Source organism: Sapajus apella, unplaced genomic scaffold, assembly GCF_009761245.1.
Source record: "Sapajus apella isolate SASKATOON/1434 unplaced genomic scaffold, GSC_monkey_1.0 scaffold2, whole genome shotgun sequence".
Lineage (NCBI taxonomy): Eukaryota > Metazoa > Chordata > Mammalia > Primates > Cebidae > Sapajus > Sapajus apella.
Window position 1 is genome coordinate 69872433 of NW_022436942.1, and position 18969 is coordinate 69891401.

An 18969-nucleotide genomic window follows, 5' to 3' on the forward strand; every position below is an offset into this window, starting at 1 on the left:
ACCCGTTTGGCATTGTATTAGCCCTTGAAAGCAAAGCAAAACAAAACTCCCACACTCTGCAGGCCTTCTTTGGCCCTAGAATCCACACTTGGGCTTAGTCATTTTAACTGGGCTTTAGCCAACCTCTCTGGCCTCAGCTCCAGGGGCTCCAGCCACAAACAGCTCCCTGGACACTTGTTGCCTGGGTGTGCCCCTTTTCTGTAATTCTCTGCTGTCTAAACATATCTCTCCTGGCACAGCTCAGCTCCTCTCACCCCCTCCGACTTTTGTTGACATTTATCTGGCTGAAATGCACTCATTTGACCGGGTATCCACTTCCCTTACCAGCCAATGTCCTCTGTTCCTTCCTGCATGCCCAGGGCCCAACTCCAGGATGTCCCTGACAAAATCCTTACATCCACCGGAGAAGAGTTAAGAAGCAAATCATGCAAGTCATCCTGTTCTAAGTTCCGAATCACTGCTTCCAAGACCCTCCCTGCCCTGGCCCTGGCCGCCTCTCTCCCCTCTCTCTCCCCTTTTCACTGGGCTCCATTCTTTCCTTCTTTCCATTTCTCTAACACGTGCCAGGCGGTCCCATCTCCCGGCCTTTGCCCTTGCTGTTCCCTGTCATCATTCTGGTTTCACTCGTCACTTCCTGATCACGGTGCTTATAAAAGCAGGGCCCTCTGCCCCACCCATGCCACCCCGTTCATCTCCTTCACCTCCGAAATCATCTCGCCTTTGGGTTTACGGCTGGTCTCTTCCCCTGGTCCATCAGCCAGGGTCAGGGTAGCCCTGGCTCGGGCCTATTCACATTGGGGTCAAAGGCACACACTGGGGGCTCAAGCAAGGCGAGCTGTGTTCGCGGCGCCGGGTACTTCCGCACACGCGGAGGGCGTTGGCGGGCGCGGAGGCGTCGCGCCAGGCGAGAGGCAGCAGCGGAACTCCCCCGGCTCCTCGGCGCGCCCCGGCCGGAGGGTGGGGAAAGGCGGCCCCGCCCCCGCATTCCCATTGGCGGCCGCGCGGGGTGGGAGCGGGGTCGGCGCAGTGCTGCGCCCCTAGCCCTGCAGTCTGTCCGCTCGCCGTCCTCTCGCCCGCCGCGATGTTGCGCGTCGCCGCCCGCCTCGGGCCCCGCCTGGGCCACCGCCTCTTGTCCTCCGCTGCCACCCAGGCCGTGCCCGCCCCCAACCAGCAGCCCGAGGTGTTCTGCAACCAGGTGAGCCCCCCAGCCCGGCCCGCGCTTTGTTCTCCGGCCCGAGTCCCCGCAGGCCCCTAGAGAGGCCCCGCGCCACCGTGGGCCTCAGTTTACCCATCTGGGACTCGAGGGGTTTGCAGAGGCTGACCTGGAAGCACACCTGCCCCTTCCTCTTCTGCGAGCATTTTTGCCTCTTCGCTACCTCTGACGTCAAGTCCCTGTCCCATTTCCCCGTAACTTGAGCCCCCTCTCCGTCTTCGCCCAGCCTCCGTCTCTTTTTCCAGAGCCAACTCTTCGGGTTCCGTTCTCCCCACAGTCCTTGGCTTCCGGCCCTCTTCGGGTCTGCATAGGGTCCCCACCATCACCCACTCGGAAGACACGGGCAAGTCCCTCTTTGCAGGAACTTTTCTGTCTTTTCCTTCGTCATCTTTACCCCAACTCATGCCCTCATCCAAGGAGTTCAGCAGGAAAACAAGGAAAGAGGTGATTTGCAGCCAAGGTTCTCCACTTCACCGCGGGAGAGGCCACACCAGTGGGCGCTCGGCTGCTTCCATTGCTGGCAGTGGGGAAGCCTGGAGGACCTTCGACCCCCGGGCGCCGACCCCAAGGGGTGTCCGCGGCTTCCAATTCTGGCTCTCTTCGACCAAACCAAGGAGGAGCTTTCCAGGATAAAACCTATTCCCTTGGTCCATTTATTTCTTGCTCAGTCAGTAATGCTTTGGAATATTTTTTCTTTTGATCTTTGAGTTTGGGTAAATTGCTAGACTTCACGGAGGCTGAAACTGGTTATGAAAGAGTTTGTTTTGTTTGTGCCAGTGCAAGTTGGCTGCCTTCTCTGACTTCAGCTTTTTCTCCTATAAAATGGAAAGGGGCTCAGAAGGTGAGGTTCGCACAGGCCCTCATCAACCAGTCACTTCATTGTTAATCACAGCTTCTGTCCTCTGCACAGCCTTTGTACCTGGCACTGTTCTAAGCATCTGCCTGTTTTGCAGTTTAATGTAATTCTTACAACAGCCTCAGGAGGCAGAGACTGTAATTCTCCATTTTATGGATGAAGAGACTGAGTCACAAAGAGGTTTAGTGACTCAACTGAAGACCAAAGTCAGTGGCACAGTTGGGGTTCACAGCTGAACGTCCAGGAGTAAGCCCCTAAGCAGAACATACATAGTGTGTTGTGACTCTGGGTGGGAACAAAGGGACCACCGATCCTCTGGGACTATTGCCGATTTGGGATACTGTAGAGTTGGCTCCTAGCCAGCTGCTTTCAACAGCACACCCACTGGTCTGGTCCTGAGTGTGGCTGCAAATCTGCACATAGGTGATGGGTAAAGGCACATGCGTGTGATTTTAGGGGATGTTACAAAGGTCATTTGCAAGGGAATTTTTAAAAGTATAAAATAAAATGTCTTTTGCATAACATAAGCTAAAAAGTCAGCAGCAGTGGCTCCCTTGGCAGCCTGTGAAACTGAGGAGTTCATGCTTGGAAGACTTGAGCATCAAAAGATCTAGCCAAGGGCCGGGCGCAGTGGCTCAAGCCTGTAATCCCAGCACTTTGGGAGGCCGAGGCGGGTGGATCACGAGGTCAAGAGATTGAGACTATCCTGGTCAACATGGTGAAACCCCGTCTCTACTAAAAATACAAAAAATTAGCTGGGCATGGTGGCGCGTGCCTGTAATCCCAGCTACTCAGGAGGCTGGGGCAGGAGAATTGTCTGAACCCGGGAGGCGGAGGTTGCGGTGAGCCGAGATCGCGCCATTGCACTCCAGCCTGGGTAACAAGAGCGAAACTCCGTCTCAAAAAAAAAAAAAAAAAAGATCTAGCCAAGCCCAAGCACAGTAGCTCATGTCTGTAAATCCCAGCGTTTTGGGAGGCCGAAGCGGGATGATTCCTTGAGTCTAGGACTTCGAGACCAGCCTGGGCAATATAGCAAGACCCTGTCTCTAGTCTCTACTAAAAAAAGTAAATTATTCAGATATAGTGGCACATGCCGATAGTCCCAGCTATCTGGGAGGCTGAGGTGGGAAAATCACTTGAGCCTAGGAGTTTGGGGCTGCAGTGAGCTGTGATTAGGCCACTACACTCTAGTTTGAGCCACAGAGTGAGACCCTGTCTCAGACATGTCCTCAAGGGACAGCCATCACACTGTGAACCCTTGTGGCCACAGGCTCTGATTATGATCTTTGTCCTTCATCACATGCAGGTGAGGCAGCTGGGTCCAAATGTGCACCCAGACCCATGGGTAAGACGTCCTGTTCTTGGCTGGGCACGGTGGCTCACTCCGGTAATCCCAGCACTTTGGGAGGCTGAGACGGGCAAATCACAAGGTCAGGAGATCAAGGCCATCCTGGCTAACAAGGTGAAATCCTGTCTTTAAAAAAATAAAAATAAAAATAAATAAATAATTAAAAAACGATGTCCTCTTCTCCAGATTTCATCTGTGGGTGTAGGCTGGAGGGGCCGAGTCAATTCCTCTGTGGCTGCTTGTCTTTATCAGACTTTGCTTTTCTTTCCCAAGTCAGAGTCTCACTCTGTCCCCCAGGCTGGAGTGCAGTGGTGAGATCTCGGCTCACTGTAACCTCCACCTCCTGGGTTCAAGCAATTCTCCTGCCTCAGCCTCCCAAGTAGATGGGATTACAGGCTCCCGCCACCACGCCCAGCTAATTTTTGTATTTTTAGTAGAGACAGGGTTTCATCATGTTGGCCAGGCTGGTGGTGAACTCCTGACCTTGTGATCTGCCTGCCTCGGCCTCCCAAAGTACTGGGATTCCAGGTGTGAGCCACTGCGCCCAATCTCCTTTATCATATTTTTTGATATCATTAAAGTAACACATGGTCACTGTATAAAAATGCAGAGGACTGACTTAGAACCCCGTAGACACAGTCGGCCAAGGTGGTTCATGCCTGTTCACACTTTGGGATGCCAAGGTGGGAAGATTGCTTGAGGTTAGACGTAAGGCTGCAGTGAGCTATGATTGCACCACTGCACTCCAGCCTGGGCAACTGGACAAGAACGCATCTCTTAAAAAAATAATAAATAAATAAATAAACCTCTCTGGATACCCCATTGTACTCCTTCCAAGAGCACTGTGAACCAGTGGATATGTCTCTTGTAGACATCTTGTTTGCATTTACAAGTGCCTGCAGAGAGAGAGAGAGATGGAGAGAGAGAGAAAGAGGATGCAAGCACACTAGAATTTTTTTTTTTAAGACAGAGTTTCACTCTTGTTACCCAGGTGGAAGTGCAATGGCACAATCTCAGCTCAGTGCAACCTCTGCCTCCTGGGTTCAAGAGGTTCTCCTGCCTCAGCTTTCCGAGTAGCCGGGATTACAGGCATGCACCACCACCACACCTAGCTAATTTTGTATTTTTAGTAGAGATGGGGTTTCTCCATGTTGGTCAGGCTGGTCTCGAACTCCCAACCTCAGTTGATCCGCACACCTCGGCCTCCCAAAGTGCTGGGATTACAGGCATGAGCCACTGCGCCCGGCCAGAATTTTTTTTTTTAATCATAAATGAGATGCAGCAATTTATATTCTGAAGCTCCTCTTCTCACTGAACAGTATACCTGGGTTATCATTCTGAGTACATTCAGATATTTTTAAATCCTTTTCAGGGACCGCACAGCATTCTACTCTGGCAGCACCATGCTGGAACCTGCCCTCTTAGAACCCCCTGGGCTGTATGCAGCTTGGCCTTATTTTTGACTCAGCTGGCAGGAGCTCCAGGGCCTCTTACCTGGGCACCTGGGTGCAAACTATTAATAGATCATACACCTGGACATTTCCCTGGGGTACAGTGGTTCCTTGAAGTTCAGTAAACTGTTCTGGAGTCAGTCTCACAAAAGCAGCTTACTAGATTGTCTTTGAAGATGCTTCCTCAGACACTGGCTCTTCTCTCCCGAGAGCATTTGGAGAGTTATGGGCACTTGGGAGAAACTTGCTCTACAAGCTGGTCTGCTCACCTAGATAGGGGACAGGCACTTTCTCAACTTTCTGAACCCCAAAAGATTGCGTGGGGTGATTCGGTCCACCTTCCTGTGTCCTCTTGCCTCTGCTTGTCCTGGGTGCAGCCGCAGGGTAGCGAGCTTCTTGGCTGGGTGAGAAAAGTTCCAGGATGAGTGTTCCTTCTCCCAGCAGGGACCTGTAGTAGGGGCTGATGATGGCCGGGCTCCCCAAAGGGGAGCATTTGTCATGTTTCAGGGACAGATCCCTGTCAACAAAACTGCTATTCATTTTTTCATTCTTTTTTTTCTCTCTGACTTGGGAGGGTCATTGCGGTCTAGAAACACAACTCAAAGGAAAACCCAAGGGGCTGTGGTTTCAGCAAACCATGGCTAGGGCATAGTTCATAATTCCATCTTCACCATCATCAATTCATATTTGTTAATAACAAAGAAGAAAATATCATGAGACACCATTTCCTGCCCTGCCCTCAGAGTGCATGCCACTCACTAGTTAATGAGCCCTTGGGGAGGTTCATCCATTCGACAGACACTTCCTGTGCACCACCAGTGCCAGTGACCAAAACAGACAGGAATCCCTGCCAAGGGTAGCTGGCATCTTGGGAAGTGGAGAAAGACAGATAAATAAGTGAAATGAATAGTACGGCACAAGACGATCAGTGCTATGGAGAAAAACAAAGCAGGGAGACAGGGAGAAAGATGGTATGTGCAGTGGTAGACTTTGCACCTCAGCTGCCTCATCTGTAAAATGGGGTAAAATTTCATCTGCATCACTGGGTTGCTGTGAGGACCAAATGGGGTGAGGCTTCCACAGCCACAGGCAGTGCTGGCCTCATGGCTGCTGGTGCCTCTATATTGATTGCAGGCTTAAGGAGGAGCTGGAATAACAGTGACGCTGTGGGCTTGCAGTGTCTTGTTGATCAAACTCCACTTGATGTGAGTGCTGTTGTATTTACAGCTTGTTTCCTGAAGGGGTGAGCTAGGTTGTGATAAAGTAGAATGGGAGTTTGGGGTGAATTAAAACTTGCATCTTTATTCTTACCCTCTCTTTTTGTTTTTGTTTTGAGACAGGGTCTCGAACTATTGCCTAGGCTGGAGTGTAGTGGTGCTCGCTGTAGCCTCAACCTCCCAGGCTCCGTCAACAAGTTATCCTCCTCCTTCAGCCTCCCAAGTAGCTGGGACTATAGGCATACCCCACCACACCTGGCTAATTTTTGTATTTTTTATTTTTTAAATTTATGTATTTGAGACAAACTCTTGTTCTGTCACCCAGGCTGAAGTGCAGTGGCACGATCTCAGCTTACTGGATCCTCTACCTCCTAGGTTAAAGCGATTCTCCTGCCTCAGCCTCCTGAGTAGCTGGAATTACAGGCACCTGCCACCACGCTTGCTTAATTTTTTTTGTATTTTTAGTAGAGACGGGGTTTCACATGTTGGCCAGGCTGGTCTCAAATGCCTGACCTCAGGCGATCCACCTGCCTTGGCCTCCCAAAGTGCTGGGATTAAGGTGTGAGCCACCACGCTGGCCCAATTTTTGCATTTTTTATAGAGATGGGGTTTCGCCATGTTGCCCAGGCTGGGTCTTGACTCCTAGGCTCAAGCAATCTTTCCCTCCTTGGTCTCTCAAAGTGCTGAGATTATAGGCATGAACCACTGAACTAAAGAGAGAACTGACAGAAAGGCAATTAAGGATGGATGTCCCAAGGCTAGGTGCAGTGGCTCACAGCTGTAAGCCCAGTACTTTGGGAGGCCAAAGTGGGAAGATTACTTAACCCCAGGAGTTCAAGACTAGCCTGGGCAACATAGCAAAAATCTATCTCTGCAAAAACTTTAAAAAATTAGCTGGACATGGTAGTGAGCTCCTGCAGTCCCAGCTACTTGGGAGGCTGAGGCAGGAGGATTGCTTGAGCCAAGGAGTTTGAGGCATCAAAGAGCTTTGATCTCACCACTGTGCTCCAGCCTAGGCAACACTGCAAGTATACATAGGCACTGTACAGAAATGTTCATTGCAACTTCTCTTATGTCAGTAAAAGCTTAGGAAATAAGCCAGCTTGAGTTCCATTGGGAAATAGATGAACACCTATATTACAGTTATAGGAGGGACTAATTCTCTGCATGCAGCAGTTACAAATCATTGGCTGGACCTGTACGAATAATGTCTCTCAAAAGCAATATGTCAAAGAGGAAAAGTGTCCAGCACTCTACACCATATGAAACCATGAAAACTGTGCAAAACAAAACTTTATTTTTCATGTAGATAGACGAATCTCTCTCTCTCTTTTTTTTTTTTTTTTTTTTTTGAGAGGGAGCCTTGCTCTGTCACCCAGGCTGGAGTGCAGTGGTGTGGATCTTGGCTTACTGCAACCTCCACCTCCCGGGTTCAAGCAATTCTCTGGCCTCAGCCTCCCAAGTAGCTGGGACTATAGGTGCGTGCCACTATGCCTGGCTGATTTTTTGTAATTTTAGCGGAGACGGGGTTTCACTCTGTTAGCCAGGATGGTCTCAATCTCCTGATCTCGTGATCCGCCCACCTTGGCCTCTCAAAGTGCTGGGATTACAGGCGTGAGCCACCTCGCCCGGCCTGATAGACAGATCTCAATAAAAAATATGTAAGAATGTGCTGGAAGGAAAATTCTCCTTGGTGTGAGGGTAGTTGCTGCCTGGGCAGGTAGGACAGGATAGGGGATGGGCAGGGCGGGATAAGGGTAGTGATGAATGGGGATTCTAGCTTTACTTAAATGTTTGATTTCTTTGAAAATTGGCCAGGCACAGTGGCTCACTCCTGTAATCTCAGCACTTTGGGAGGCTGAGCGGGGCCGATTGCTTGAGCACAGGAATTTGAGACCAGCCTGGCCAACATGGTGAAACCCTGTCTCTGCTAAAAATACAAAAATTAGCTAGGTGTGGTGGCCCACGCTTGTAATCCCAGCTACTCGAGAGGCTGAGGCATAAGAATCACTTGAACCCGGGAGGCAGAAGTTGCAGTGAGCCAAGATTACACCACTGCACTCCAGCCTAGGCAACAGAGTGATACTCAGTCTCAAAAAAAAAAAAAAAAAAAACCCAAAAAAAAAAAAAACAACTTAATACCCTATGGACAGATATTAAAAGAAAAAAGAAAGAAAATAATGGCCCCCTGATGTGCCACCCCTGTAGATAGTCACTGTTAACAGTATATCTGGAGCAGGAATTTGCTTTTTCTTACAGAATGAACCAAAACCTATGTTTTGGAGTGACTTTATGCTGACTGAATCTCCCTATTGAATGTACAGATTGATGGCTTCTTTAGGAGTTTTCTTTGTTGTTTTTTTTTTCGAGACAGGGCCTTGCTCTGTTGCCCAGGCTGGAGTGCAGTGGCATGATCAAAACTCACTGCAACCTCAAACTCTTGAGCTGAAGGGATCCTCCTGAGCCTCAGCCACCAGAGGTGCTGGAATTGCAGGCATGGGCCACCACGATCAGCTAGGAGTTTTAAGAGCCTCTATAGAAATAGATTTAGGCAGCCCAGAGAGTCTGCGGTTTCACTGGGCCCCTCCTTGGTTACTTCTTCTAATAACATGTTTTTAATCAGAGAACACAAATGGCCATTCAGTACTTCCTGCCCACCCAGAATCTGTGGGGCATACTTGAGTTTCAGATGACGGGGCTATAATAATGTCTGTGTTCCTGAGGTCAAGTTGAGTTGAGAATGTACATATTATGGACAAGCGTATGTCTCCCCTGCCCCAGTAATCATGATTATCCATCACCTGTTATCTATCAGGCCCTCTGCTGAGGACTTGTACCTGCATTTCACCCTTCATCCTACCTGCAGCTCTATAAGCCAGCTATAATTGCCGTCCCATCTTGCGAGTGAGGAAACTGAGGCTCAGGGAGGTCAAGTTCAGGTTAAGTATAACTAAGGTCATGTGTCTGAAAGTTGGGCAGGGTTAAATTTGAAGCCCGCTTTCAGACTTACAGCTTAGTGTGAACTTGATCTCCCTGACTAATGATCAGTTAATAAGAATGTATTCATAAACATTTGAGGGACAATCATATTTGTATTGTTCCCTTTTGCATTCCTGGCACCTAGCACCTTGGCAGAGGATCACAGTTGGGTAAATATTTATTGAATGATGAATGGTTGCCATTTATGAAAACCATGGTTTTTTTTTGAGACGGAGTTTTGCTCTTATTACCCAGGCTGGAGTGCAATGGTGCGATCTCGGTTCACTGCAACCTCCACCTCCTGGGTTCAAGGAATTCTCCTGCCTCAGCCTCCCGAGTAGCTGGGACTACAGGCGTGTGCCACAGTGCTCAGCTAATTTTTGTATTTTTAGTAGAGATGGGGTTTCACCATGTTGACCAGGATGGTCTCGATCTCTTGACCTCGTGATCCACCCACCTTGGCCTCCCAAAGTGCTGAGATTATAGGCGTGAGCCACCGTGCCTGGCCTGTGAAACCATGTTTACAGTTTTGTGCTCCAGAAGTGAGGAAAGGGGTTGCTTAATGGGAACCCAGTATTTCTATTCAAAAGGGCCTTATTGCAAATACTTTGGGAGTTTTTATCAGTGGGAACATGGGGACACACAAGGGGTGGTGAAATCGGCCCAGGGGAAGTCCATCACAGCAACACAGAGGTTGCCAAACCGTAAGGAGAACGACAAATTGAAAGTGCACCTGCCTGGCAAACAGTCCAGAGTAGAATCAAACCTCCCATCTTGGAAGAGGTGAGAAAAGGCCGTGGGGTAGAGGAGTGGGGAGGAGGCTTGGCCGCCATCTTCCTGGGTTAGTCTCGGGTGGGGAGTGTCCCCAGCAAGCCTGGGGAGACGGCTGCCTTTCGTCTTAATCCCCACCTAACCCAGGGTTCTGGATGTTGTGCGGGGAAGAGGGAATGTGTGTGGTATTCCATGTTTGTCTTGAACTTTACTCCCTGGGATCTTGCAATACAAGCAATGGCATCTGCTTTCCACTAGACTTAATTACGTAACTGCAGATTAGTAAGTGAAAGAGCACCTGCTGTCGGGATCATCCTGGGCTGCAAAACCACGACATTAGCTCACTCACTCTTTGGGCAAATACGGTGTTTCAGGGACGGGGATTTCCTAGGAAACATGCCCAGTTCTTTCATGCATGAAAGCTTGAAGTGAAATCTTGCAAGAATGTGTTCTGCCTTCTTAAATCAGAGCTACTGAACACAATTTAGCCTCTCATTGGAGACCCTGGGCAGATGATGACTGCCCATTGTCATGGGGTCTGGGGGTGATTGCCAGAATTTCATTCCTTCCTGGCCTTACTCTGTCCTCCACCCCCAAGGTCCAGCTGTCCTGCTCTGGGCACTGACCCTGCTCCAGCTTCTGAGCCCCTCGGCCACCACCATCACCACCAAGTCTCTGCCTGGCATGGAGAACAAGATATCCAAGGTGAAGAGGGATCCTGTTACCCTCTAACTCAGTAGTTCTCACTTCTGCACAGTAACCTGTCCCACGATTACAAAATGCATGTGAAAGAATGTTTGCTGCAGCTGTTGCTGGAATGGCGATCACTTGTCTTAAAAGTGCATTTGTAGGAAATGGTTAAATAAACCATGGCCTGATCGCTGGTGGAATAATGTCCAAGAGAAACTATAACTGAGAAAAGCAAGTTAGTAAATAGCAAGTCTGTTACCTCCTCTTAGAAACGACGTGGCCGTGTCAGTCCTGGTCCCCCTGGTCTCCTGGGTCTTCCCAGCACCAAGTACCTACTGGCACGCAATGGGTAGAATCCCGCTCTCCCCTCACCCACACTCTGCAGCCACATCAGCTCATTCACTTCCTCCTTTCCCCAGGCTCTTCCTAGCAGTCACCCTTCCTGTCCCTGCTTAATGGCGCCATCTGACCCCTCAGCTGGCCAATCCTCTTTCCACTTCTTACTTGCTTGGTTTTGCTTGTTAACCATGCCCTCTCCTCATCAGAACTTCAGCTCCCAGGAGCCAGGACTTGGCTATTGGACTCAGTGCTGGAGTGGCCAGGGCTGTCAGTGAAAGCTAATGGAATGCGTGGGTGAATGAATCCAACTTTTACAAAACAAAGTGAGGCATATTTATTAAAGTTTTTAGGAATTTGAATATTTTGATGGAAAATCTTTTTTTTTTTTTTTTTTTTTTTTTTTTGAGACGGAGTCTTACTCTGTCACCCAGGCTGGAGTGCAGTGACGTGATCTTGGCTCACTGCAACCTTTGCCTCCTGGGTTCAAGCAATTTTCTGCCTCAGCCTCTAAAGTAACTGGGATTACAGGCACATGCCACCTCACCTGGCTAATTTTTGTATTTTTAGTAGAGACAGGGTTTCGCCATCTTGGCCAGGCTGGTCTTGAACTCCTGACCTCATGATCTACCTGCCTCGGCCTCCCAAAGTACTGGGATTACAGGGATGAGCCACTGTGCTTGGCTCAGTATCAAAATTTGAAATCAACCTGTGTTGGGGCAACAAGTAAACCATAAAGATGGAGATTCGGGAATCAAGAATTCCAGCCTCCTTGAAGGCAGACCTGGGCTATGGCTGGAGGTTGGAGTTGGAAGAACTGAGCAAAGGGCAGAGGCCTTAGAGTCCCAAAGACCTGGCTTCAAATCCTGGCTCTGCCTTGCTGCTGTGTGACCTAGAGCCAAGTGGCTGGATCTCTTCTGTGCCCAGCGTCCTCTGCTGTGAAGTGGAGAGGATGAAGTTCACTTCCTAGGCTTGCTATGATGTTTAAATGGGAACAATCCAAGTATATCGAAACCCTGGTGCAGGGCTGCTGCTTGAGGGGTAGCTAGTAAATGTTGGCAGTATCCATGACACATGGGGCTGAGTGGACTTCCTCCCTAGCTGGGGGAGGAAGGAGAAGCTGGGGGAAAGCACAAGGGCAACCAAATCTACTTCCGCCCAGCCCAGCCTGGTGCTTCTCTGTACCTTCCTAACGCTGCTGACCCAAGTGCTTTGCTGCGAGGCAGTTGTGTGTGAGGTATGAACCCTGAGCCTGTGCTGCAAGGGGAAGAAGAGAAGGACACTTACCTGACGACTGCAGGCTGCCTGCCCGCCCCGCATGCCTGTGAGACCCCATCTTCTAGCAGGCAGCCCTGGGAGTTCCCCTCTCCTCCACAGGCAACTGGAGGAGGAGCCGACACTCAAGAGTTGGGGAGCAAACACCCAGGGCCCGCTGCCCAGACACAGCATAGTCCAACTTGAACTTAGGTCTAGGCATCTCCTGGCTTTGCCACGTCTCCAGCTCCTTATGCTGGAGACACCTGTCCCCACACTGGAAATAACCCAACCCTCCTGTGGGAAGAAAAAAGGATGCCATTTCCGTAAAGAGTAATGATTGATCAACTAATATGAAACCACACAAGTATGCCTCCAAAACCTTGGTTAATGTTTACACACGTTCTTCTCCGAGCCCAAACGCCTTTCTTGTGGGTGCACAGCTGAGGATTCCACCACAGAGATTATGCGGAACAGCCTGGGAACGTGACTCCTGCTAGGCCCTTACCTGAGTGATTCCTTCCTGGGGCACTCCATCACCACCCCACCATCATCACGGCATTGGGCATTCGCTCCATGCTTGGCACAGAGACTTCAGACCCTCACATGGCTTTATAAAGGGGGCTCTAGAGTGATTCTTACCCTACATATGAGGAAACAAAGACACAGGGGTGAGGGGGTGAGAGCCTTGTCCCACGTGACAAAATCAGGAGCAGAAGAACCCATATTCATCCAGATTCTTCTTTTTTTTTTTTTAAGAGTCTTGTTTTGTCACCCAGGCTGGAGTGCAGTCGTGCAATCGTGGCTCACTGCAGCCTCAACCTCCCAGCTCAAGTGGTCCTCCCACCTCAGCCTCCTGAGTAGCTGGGACTGTGGACATATAACCACACCTAGCTAATTTTTCATTTTTTGTAGAGACAGGGTCTCACTATGTTACCCAGGTTGGTCTCGAACTCCTGAGCCCAGGCAATCCTCTTGCCTTGTCCTCCCAAAGTGTTAGGATTATAGGCATGAGCCACTGCACCCAGCCCACCCAGATTCTTGTTTTGAACCTTTGCTCCCCTTTTTTTTTTTTCTTTTTTGAGACAGGGTCTTGCTCTGTTGCCCAGGCTGGAGGCAGTGGTGTGATCATGGCTAACTGACAGCTTCAACCTCCCAGCCGCAGTCAAGCAATCCTCCCATCTCAGTCTCCTGAGTAGCTGGGAGGGACTGCAGGCGTGCACTACCACACCTGGCTAATATTTCACTTTTTTTGTGGAGATGGGGTCTCACTATGTTACCCAGGTTGGTCTCAAATTCCTGAGCTCAAGCGATCCTTACACCTTGGCCTCCCAAAGTTCTGGGACTACAGGCATGAGCCATCGTGCTGGGCTGAATGTCTACTTTTGACTGGTGAGCCTGGCCACCCCTCCCCAGTCCTGATGTGAGCCTCACTCCAGGCTTTGCTTGGCAGCTCTGTGTTGTTTATGGTGAGAGACTCTGGCCCAGAGTGACCACAAATGTCTCACTGGAGTTCTAGGCCAGGGCGAGGCCATGCAGGGATGCTGGGGGCGAGAGAGATCCCCAAGGAAGGCAGGCAAAGAGGCAGATGTTTTTGCCTCATGTCATCTTTGGCCTTTGCCCCAGCACTGGTGAGGTGACCATGGACCCTGCCAGGAAACTGGTTTACCAAGCCCGAAGGGATCAGCTTGCTGGGAGATGTCTTCTCTGCCTTCCCAAGACCTTCGCCTGGTGCCTGGAGAGCAAGATGGAAACAACGCACTTTTATTTTTTTTTGAGATGGAGTCTCGCTCTGTCACCCTGACTGGAGTTCAGTGGTGTGATCTCAGCTCACTGCAACCTCTGGTTTCTGGTTCAAGTGATTCTCCTGCCTCAGCCTCCCTGAGTAGCTGGAACTACAGGCATGCACCACCACGCTCAGCTAATTTTTTTGTATTTTTAGTAGAGACGGTGTTTCACCATGTTGGCCAGGATGGCCTTGATCTCTTGACCTCGTGATCTGCCTGCCTTGGCCTCCCAAAGTGCTGGGATTACAGGTGTGATCCACTGCACCCAGCCAACTCTGGCACTTTAATAGGGGACTTTAGGTAATAGGTAAGGACCTTTCCTCTGAGCGAATGGAGAGGCTTTCATTCCCTGTATTTGCCTCATGAGGAAGGAAGTCTTCCCCCAAATGTGGCTTGGTTGGGTGACAGCCTGGTCTAAATTATAAGCCAGAGGAACTAAGGATGTCTTGGGACCCGCACTCCTCCCTGACGCCATTTTTTATCACTTCCTTCTTGGTTCACCAGTCACTCTGGCACCTTTGCTTTTTCTCAAATCCACCAGATGTATTCCTGCCCTGGGGCCTTTGCACTTGCTTTTCCACACCCTGGACTGCTGGTCCTCCAGCTCTTCCTGTGGACCCCTCCTTTTCATCATTCAGGACTCAGTCAAATGTCTGCTCCTCAGGGCGGCCTGCTGCTGCCACCACCTCTACCCCTCACCTTAGTCACCCTCTCTGGATCCTGTTCTTCCCTTCGCCCTCGTCTGTACAGTCTGAGGTGATATTCTGTATTTGATTGCCTCTTTATTTTATGGGCACCATGAGAGCACGGTCTTTGTTGGCTTTTGGCTCTATTGTGTTCTCAGTCCTTGAACTATGTGTGGCCCATTGCAGGTGTTTGTTAAGCATTTGCTGAGTGAATGAAATAATAATCTAAGGCTGGGCATGGTGGCTCACACCTGTAATCTCAGCACCTTGGGAGTCTGAGGGGGGAGGATCTCTTGAGTCCAGGAGTTCCCGTCCAGCCTGGTCAACATAGAGGGACCTTATCTCTACAAGAAATACAAAAATTAGCCAGGTGTAGTGGTGTATGCCTGTGGTCCCAGCTACTGGGAGGCTGAGGTGGAAAGATCGCTTGAGCTCAGGTGGAAGAGGCTACAGGGAGCTGTGATCGCACCACTGCACTCCAGTCTGGGTGACAGAGCAAGACCCTGTCTCAAAAAATAATAAAAATAAAAATAAATCTAATTTAGTTCTCAACAACAAATTTGTGTGGGAGTGGAATAGAATGATGGTGGTTGCAAATTCTTTGTCATTCCTCTTAGGAAGAAGGGGAGGCTCTCTCAACCTGGGACTCTGGACTGGGCCTGTGACTCACGTTGACCAACAGAATTTGGTGGCAGAAATGAGGCCAGGTGACTTCTGAAGCTACAACTTAGGAAGCCTTTCAGCTTCCACCTGGGTTTCTAGGAATACTGTCTTAGGAGAAGCCAGCTGCCATGTTGAAATTCGGACTAGCTTGAGTCAGCCATGCAGTCAGGAACCCCAACCAGCCACGTGGTGCTAGGCGAGTGAGTGCAGATGCCATCTTGCACATTCAGCCTCAGAGTTGGGTGACTGTGACCCCAGCTGCCCCTCATACTGCAGCCATACAAGGGAACTCTGCCCAGATAAGCCCAATCATCATCTGGGCATAATAAATCAATTTAAGCCACCAAGTTTTAGGGTGCTTTGTTACACAGCAGTGGATAACTAAAACAAGTAGGAACATCCTCTTCATTTTTCAAGGAAACCAAGGCACTGAAAAGTCAAATGACTTACCCAAGGTCACTTGGTGGAGTGGGCATTCCAGCCTAGATTGTCTGCAAGGCCTGTGCTTTTCATTTCTAGGCTATACCACTCTGAAATTAATTCATATTTGCTTTTCCTTGTGTGTGTTTTTTTTCTTACAATACTGGTAGTCAGTATTAGGTTGAGAGCTGGTCCTGAGAACTTCTTTCCTTCTCACTGTAGATCTTCATAAACAATGAATGGCATGATGCCGTCAGCAGGAAAACATTCCCCACGGTCAATCCGTCCACTGGAGAGGTCATCTGTCAGGTAGCTGAAGGGGACAAGGTGAGAACTGGTGACTTACCTCGGGGCAGGGATGGATTAGTTTTCTATTTTGTATGTTTTTATGTGGTGAAAGCTTCACCATGTATGTGTGTTACTTTTACAACTAAAGATACATGAAAAATTCCGAGTAAATTAACCAACAGAAATTTCACTGCAGACAACAGTGTTAATTCACTTAGTATAGAACTATAGACTTGGAAGTGAATTCGTCAAATATCTAATACAGTATCTCCTTTCCAGACCTGGAAGTTGAAGGTCAGAGAAGGGAGAGGTACTGCTAGATGGAAACCTTGTTGGGTAGAATGTGGATATCCTAAGAACTAGCTCCTGTGGAGGTTTGAATTGCATAGGCTGTAGGAACCAATCAAAGCTGATGATAATATGTTTAAAATTTTTCAGTTAACACTCTTTTTTTTTTTTTTGAAACGGATTCTTGCACTGTCACCCAGGCTGTAGTACAGTGGCGTGATCTTGGCTCACTGCAGTCTCTGCCTCCTGGGTTCTAGTAATTCTCCTGCCTCAGGCTCCCGAAAAGCTGGGACTATAGGCATCTACCACCACACCCAGGTAATTTTTTTTAAATTTTTAGTAAAGACGGGATTTCACCATGTTGGCCAGGATGGTCTCCTAACCTCATGATCAGCCCGCCTCGGCCTCCCAGAGTGCTGGAATTACAAGCGTGAGCCACAGAGCCTGGACTTAAATTACACTCTTAATAAAAGTATTTTGTGTTTTTGGCCAGGAGCAGTGGCTCACGCCTATAATCCCAGCACTCTGGGAGGCTCAGGAAGGAGGATTGCTTGAACCCAGGAGTTAGAAACCAGCCCAGGCAACATAGTGAGACCCCATCTCTAAAATAAATAAATAAATGGCTGGGTGCGGTGGCTCAGGCCTGTAATCCCAGCACTTTGGGAGGCTGAGGTGGGAAGATCACTTGAGCCCCGGAATTTGAGACCAGCCTGGGCAACAGAGTGAGAAACCATCTCTAAATAAACAAATAAATAAATTTTAAAATAAAAATACAGGGCTTCGCAGGCCCGGGCTGGAGCTGTGGGGCCTTGGTCCTGCACCTGGCCCAGCCAGGGTCCAAAAAAAAAAAAAAAAAGAAATTGTCCAGATTCTTATTCCCATCAGGACTTCAGGAAAGGAGGGGAGGGTCATGTTATTCAGACCCTTGCCAAAATCTGGTGCTCATCAGACAGGGCTCTGCTGGGCTAGGAGCACTAGTTACGGGCAGGTTTTCCGTGTAGCGATGTGCTGACAGCCCTCTGGATGTGTTTGCATTCGGAGTCGGTTATTGCTGAGAAGGCCTGAGTTTTCCAGGAAGGCTTGAGTTTTCCTGTGTTTTCCAGGAAGATGTGGACAAGGCAGTGAAGGCTGCCCGGGCGGCCTTCCAGCTAGGCTCACCATGGCGCCGCATGGATGCATCACACAGGGGCCGACTGCTGAACCGCCTGGCTGATCTGATCGAGCGGGACCGGACCTACCTGGCAGTGAGTCCTCAGCCCTTCTCCCCATCAGATCCCACGTGACAAATGGGCCTGCAGCATCCTATGAACAGCCAGGGGCCACACTGCTGACATGGGCCTGATGGGAATGGCATAGGCTGGACACCTTTGGGGGGCACCTCTGTACTAACCAGAGGAGCCTTTCACTATCTCCTTTGTTTTTGGTTTTTTTGTTTTGTTTTTGAGACAGAGTCTCGTTCTGTTGCCCAGCCTAGAGTGCAGTGGCATGACCTTGGCTCACTGCAACCTCCGCCTCCTGGGTTCAAGTAATTCTCCTGCCTCAGCCTCCCAAATAGTTGGGACTACAGGCATGCACCACCACTCCCAGCTAACTTTTTTGTATTTTTAGTAGAGATGGGGTTTCATCATGTTGGTCAGGCTGGTCTTGAACTCCTGACCTCAAATGATCAGCCCACCTTGGCCTCCCAAAGTGCTGGGATTATAGGCATGAGCCACCGCGACCATCCTCAGTGTCTCCTTTGATGTGGCAGATTTGGCTAAGCAAGAAGAATCTGGAGGAGGTGAGAGTAGCTGTGTCAGGGAGAGAGACTCCTGGGAATGGACACCTCTCCCAGGGCCCCTCCATGGCAGGCCTTCCCCCTGGCTGCAAGAGGAGAAGAAACCAGGAGGCAATCTCCATCCAGCCCCAATCAGCTCTGCACACAGCAATCAGAGTGAACCTTCCAGAAGGCAGATTATACCATGGCACTCCGCTCTTACGCCCTGCATGGCATGTGGTATCCTTAGGATGAAATCTTCAGCATGGTCTGTAAGACCCAGCCTGCAACATGGAGAGACCTCATCTCTACAAAAAGTTAAAAAACTAGCTGGGTGTGGTGGTACATGCCTGTAGTCGTAGCTAATTGGGAGGCTGAGGCAGGAGGATTGCTTGAGCCCAGGAGTTCAAGGCTGCAGTGAGCTGTGATGGTGCCACTGTACTCCAGCTTGGGTGACAGAGTGAGATCCTGTCTCAAAAAAAAAAAAAAAAAAACCCAGCCTGTTCTGGTTCCATTGTCTGAGTCATGCTGGACTACGGTCCTCACATTCACATGTGCTCCTGAGCTTGTGCTCACATGCTTGACTGCCAAGCCTCTTTGAGCATCAGGGCTTGCACCTGCCTGGGATGCTCTTTGCCCATCACCATCCGTACCATCCCCTTTGCCCGGTTTCCCCCTACATATCCTTCAGGTTCTAGCCTAAAGGGTTCATCTCTGGCTAATATTTCTAGACAGGGCTGGGTAGCCTGACTCCCTGCACTAGCATTCTTTTTTTTTTTTTTTTGAGATGGAGTCTTACTCCTCACCCAAGCTGGAGTGTAGTGGCACGATCTTGGCTCACTGCAACCTCTCCTCCCGATTCAAGCAGTTTGCCTGCCTCAGACTCCCCAATAGCTGGGGTTACAGGTGTATACCACCATGCCTTGCTAATTTTGTATTTTCTTTTTTTTTTTTTTTTTTTTTTTG

The 18969-nt window shown here is 49.6% G+C and overlaps 1 protein-coding gene across 1 annotated transcript in view; it reads left to right on the forward strand.

Annotated features, from left to right (window-relative positions):
• Window positions 1–994: 994 nt before the first annotated feature.
• Window positions 995–18969, forward strand: part of ALDH2 (aldehyde dehydrogenase 2 family member) — a 42304-nt gene continuing 24329 nt past the window's right edge. The window contains exons 1-3 of the mRNA XM_032239881.1: window positions 995–1195; window positions 15894–15998; window positions 17351–17491. Coding sequence (XP_032095772.1) covers window positions 1082–1195; window positions 15894–15998; window positions 17351–17491 — 360 coding nt within the window. The 5' untranslated portion in view covers window positions 995–1081. The remainder of the gene's footprint in view (window positions 1196–15893; window positions 15999–17350; window positions 17492–18969) is intronic.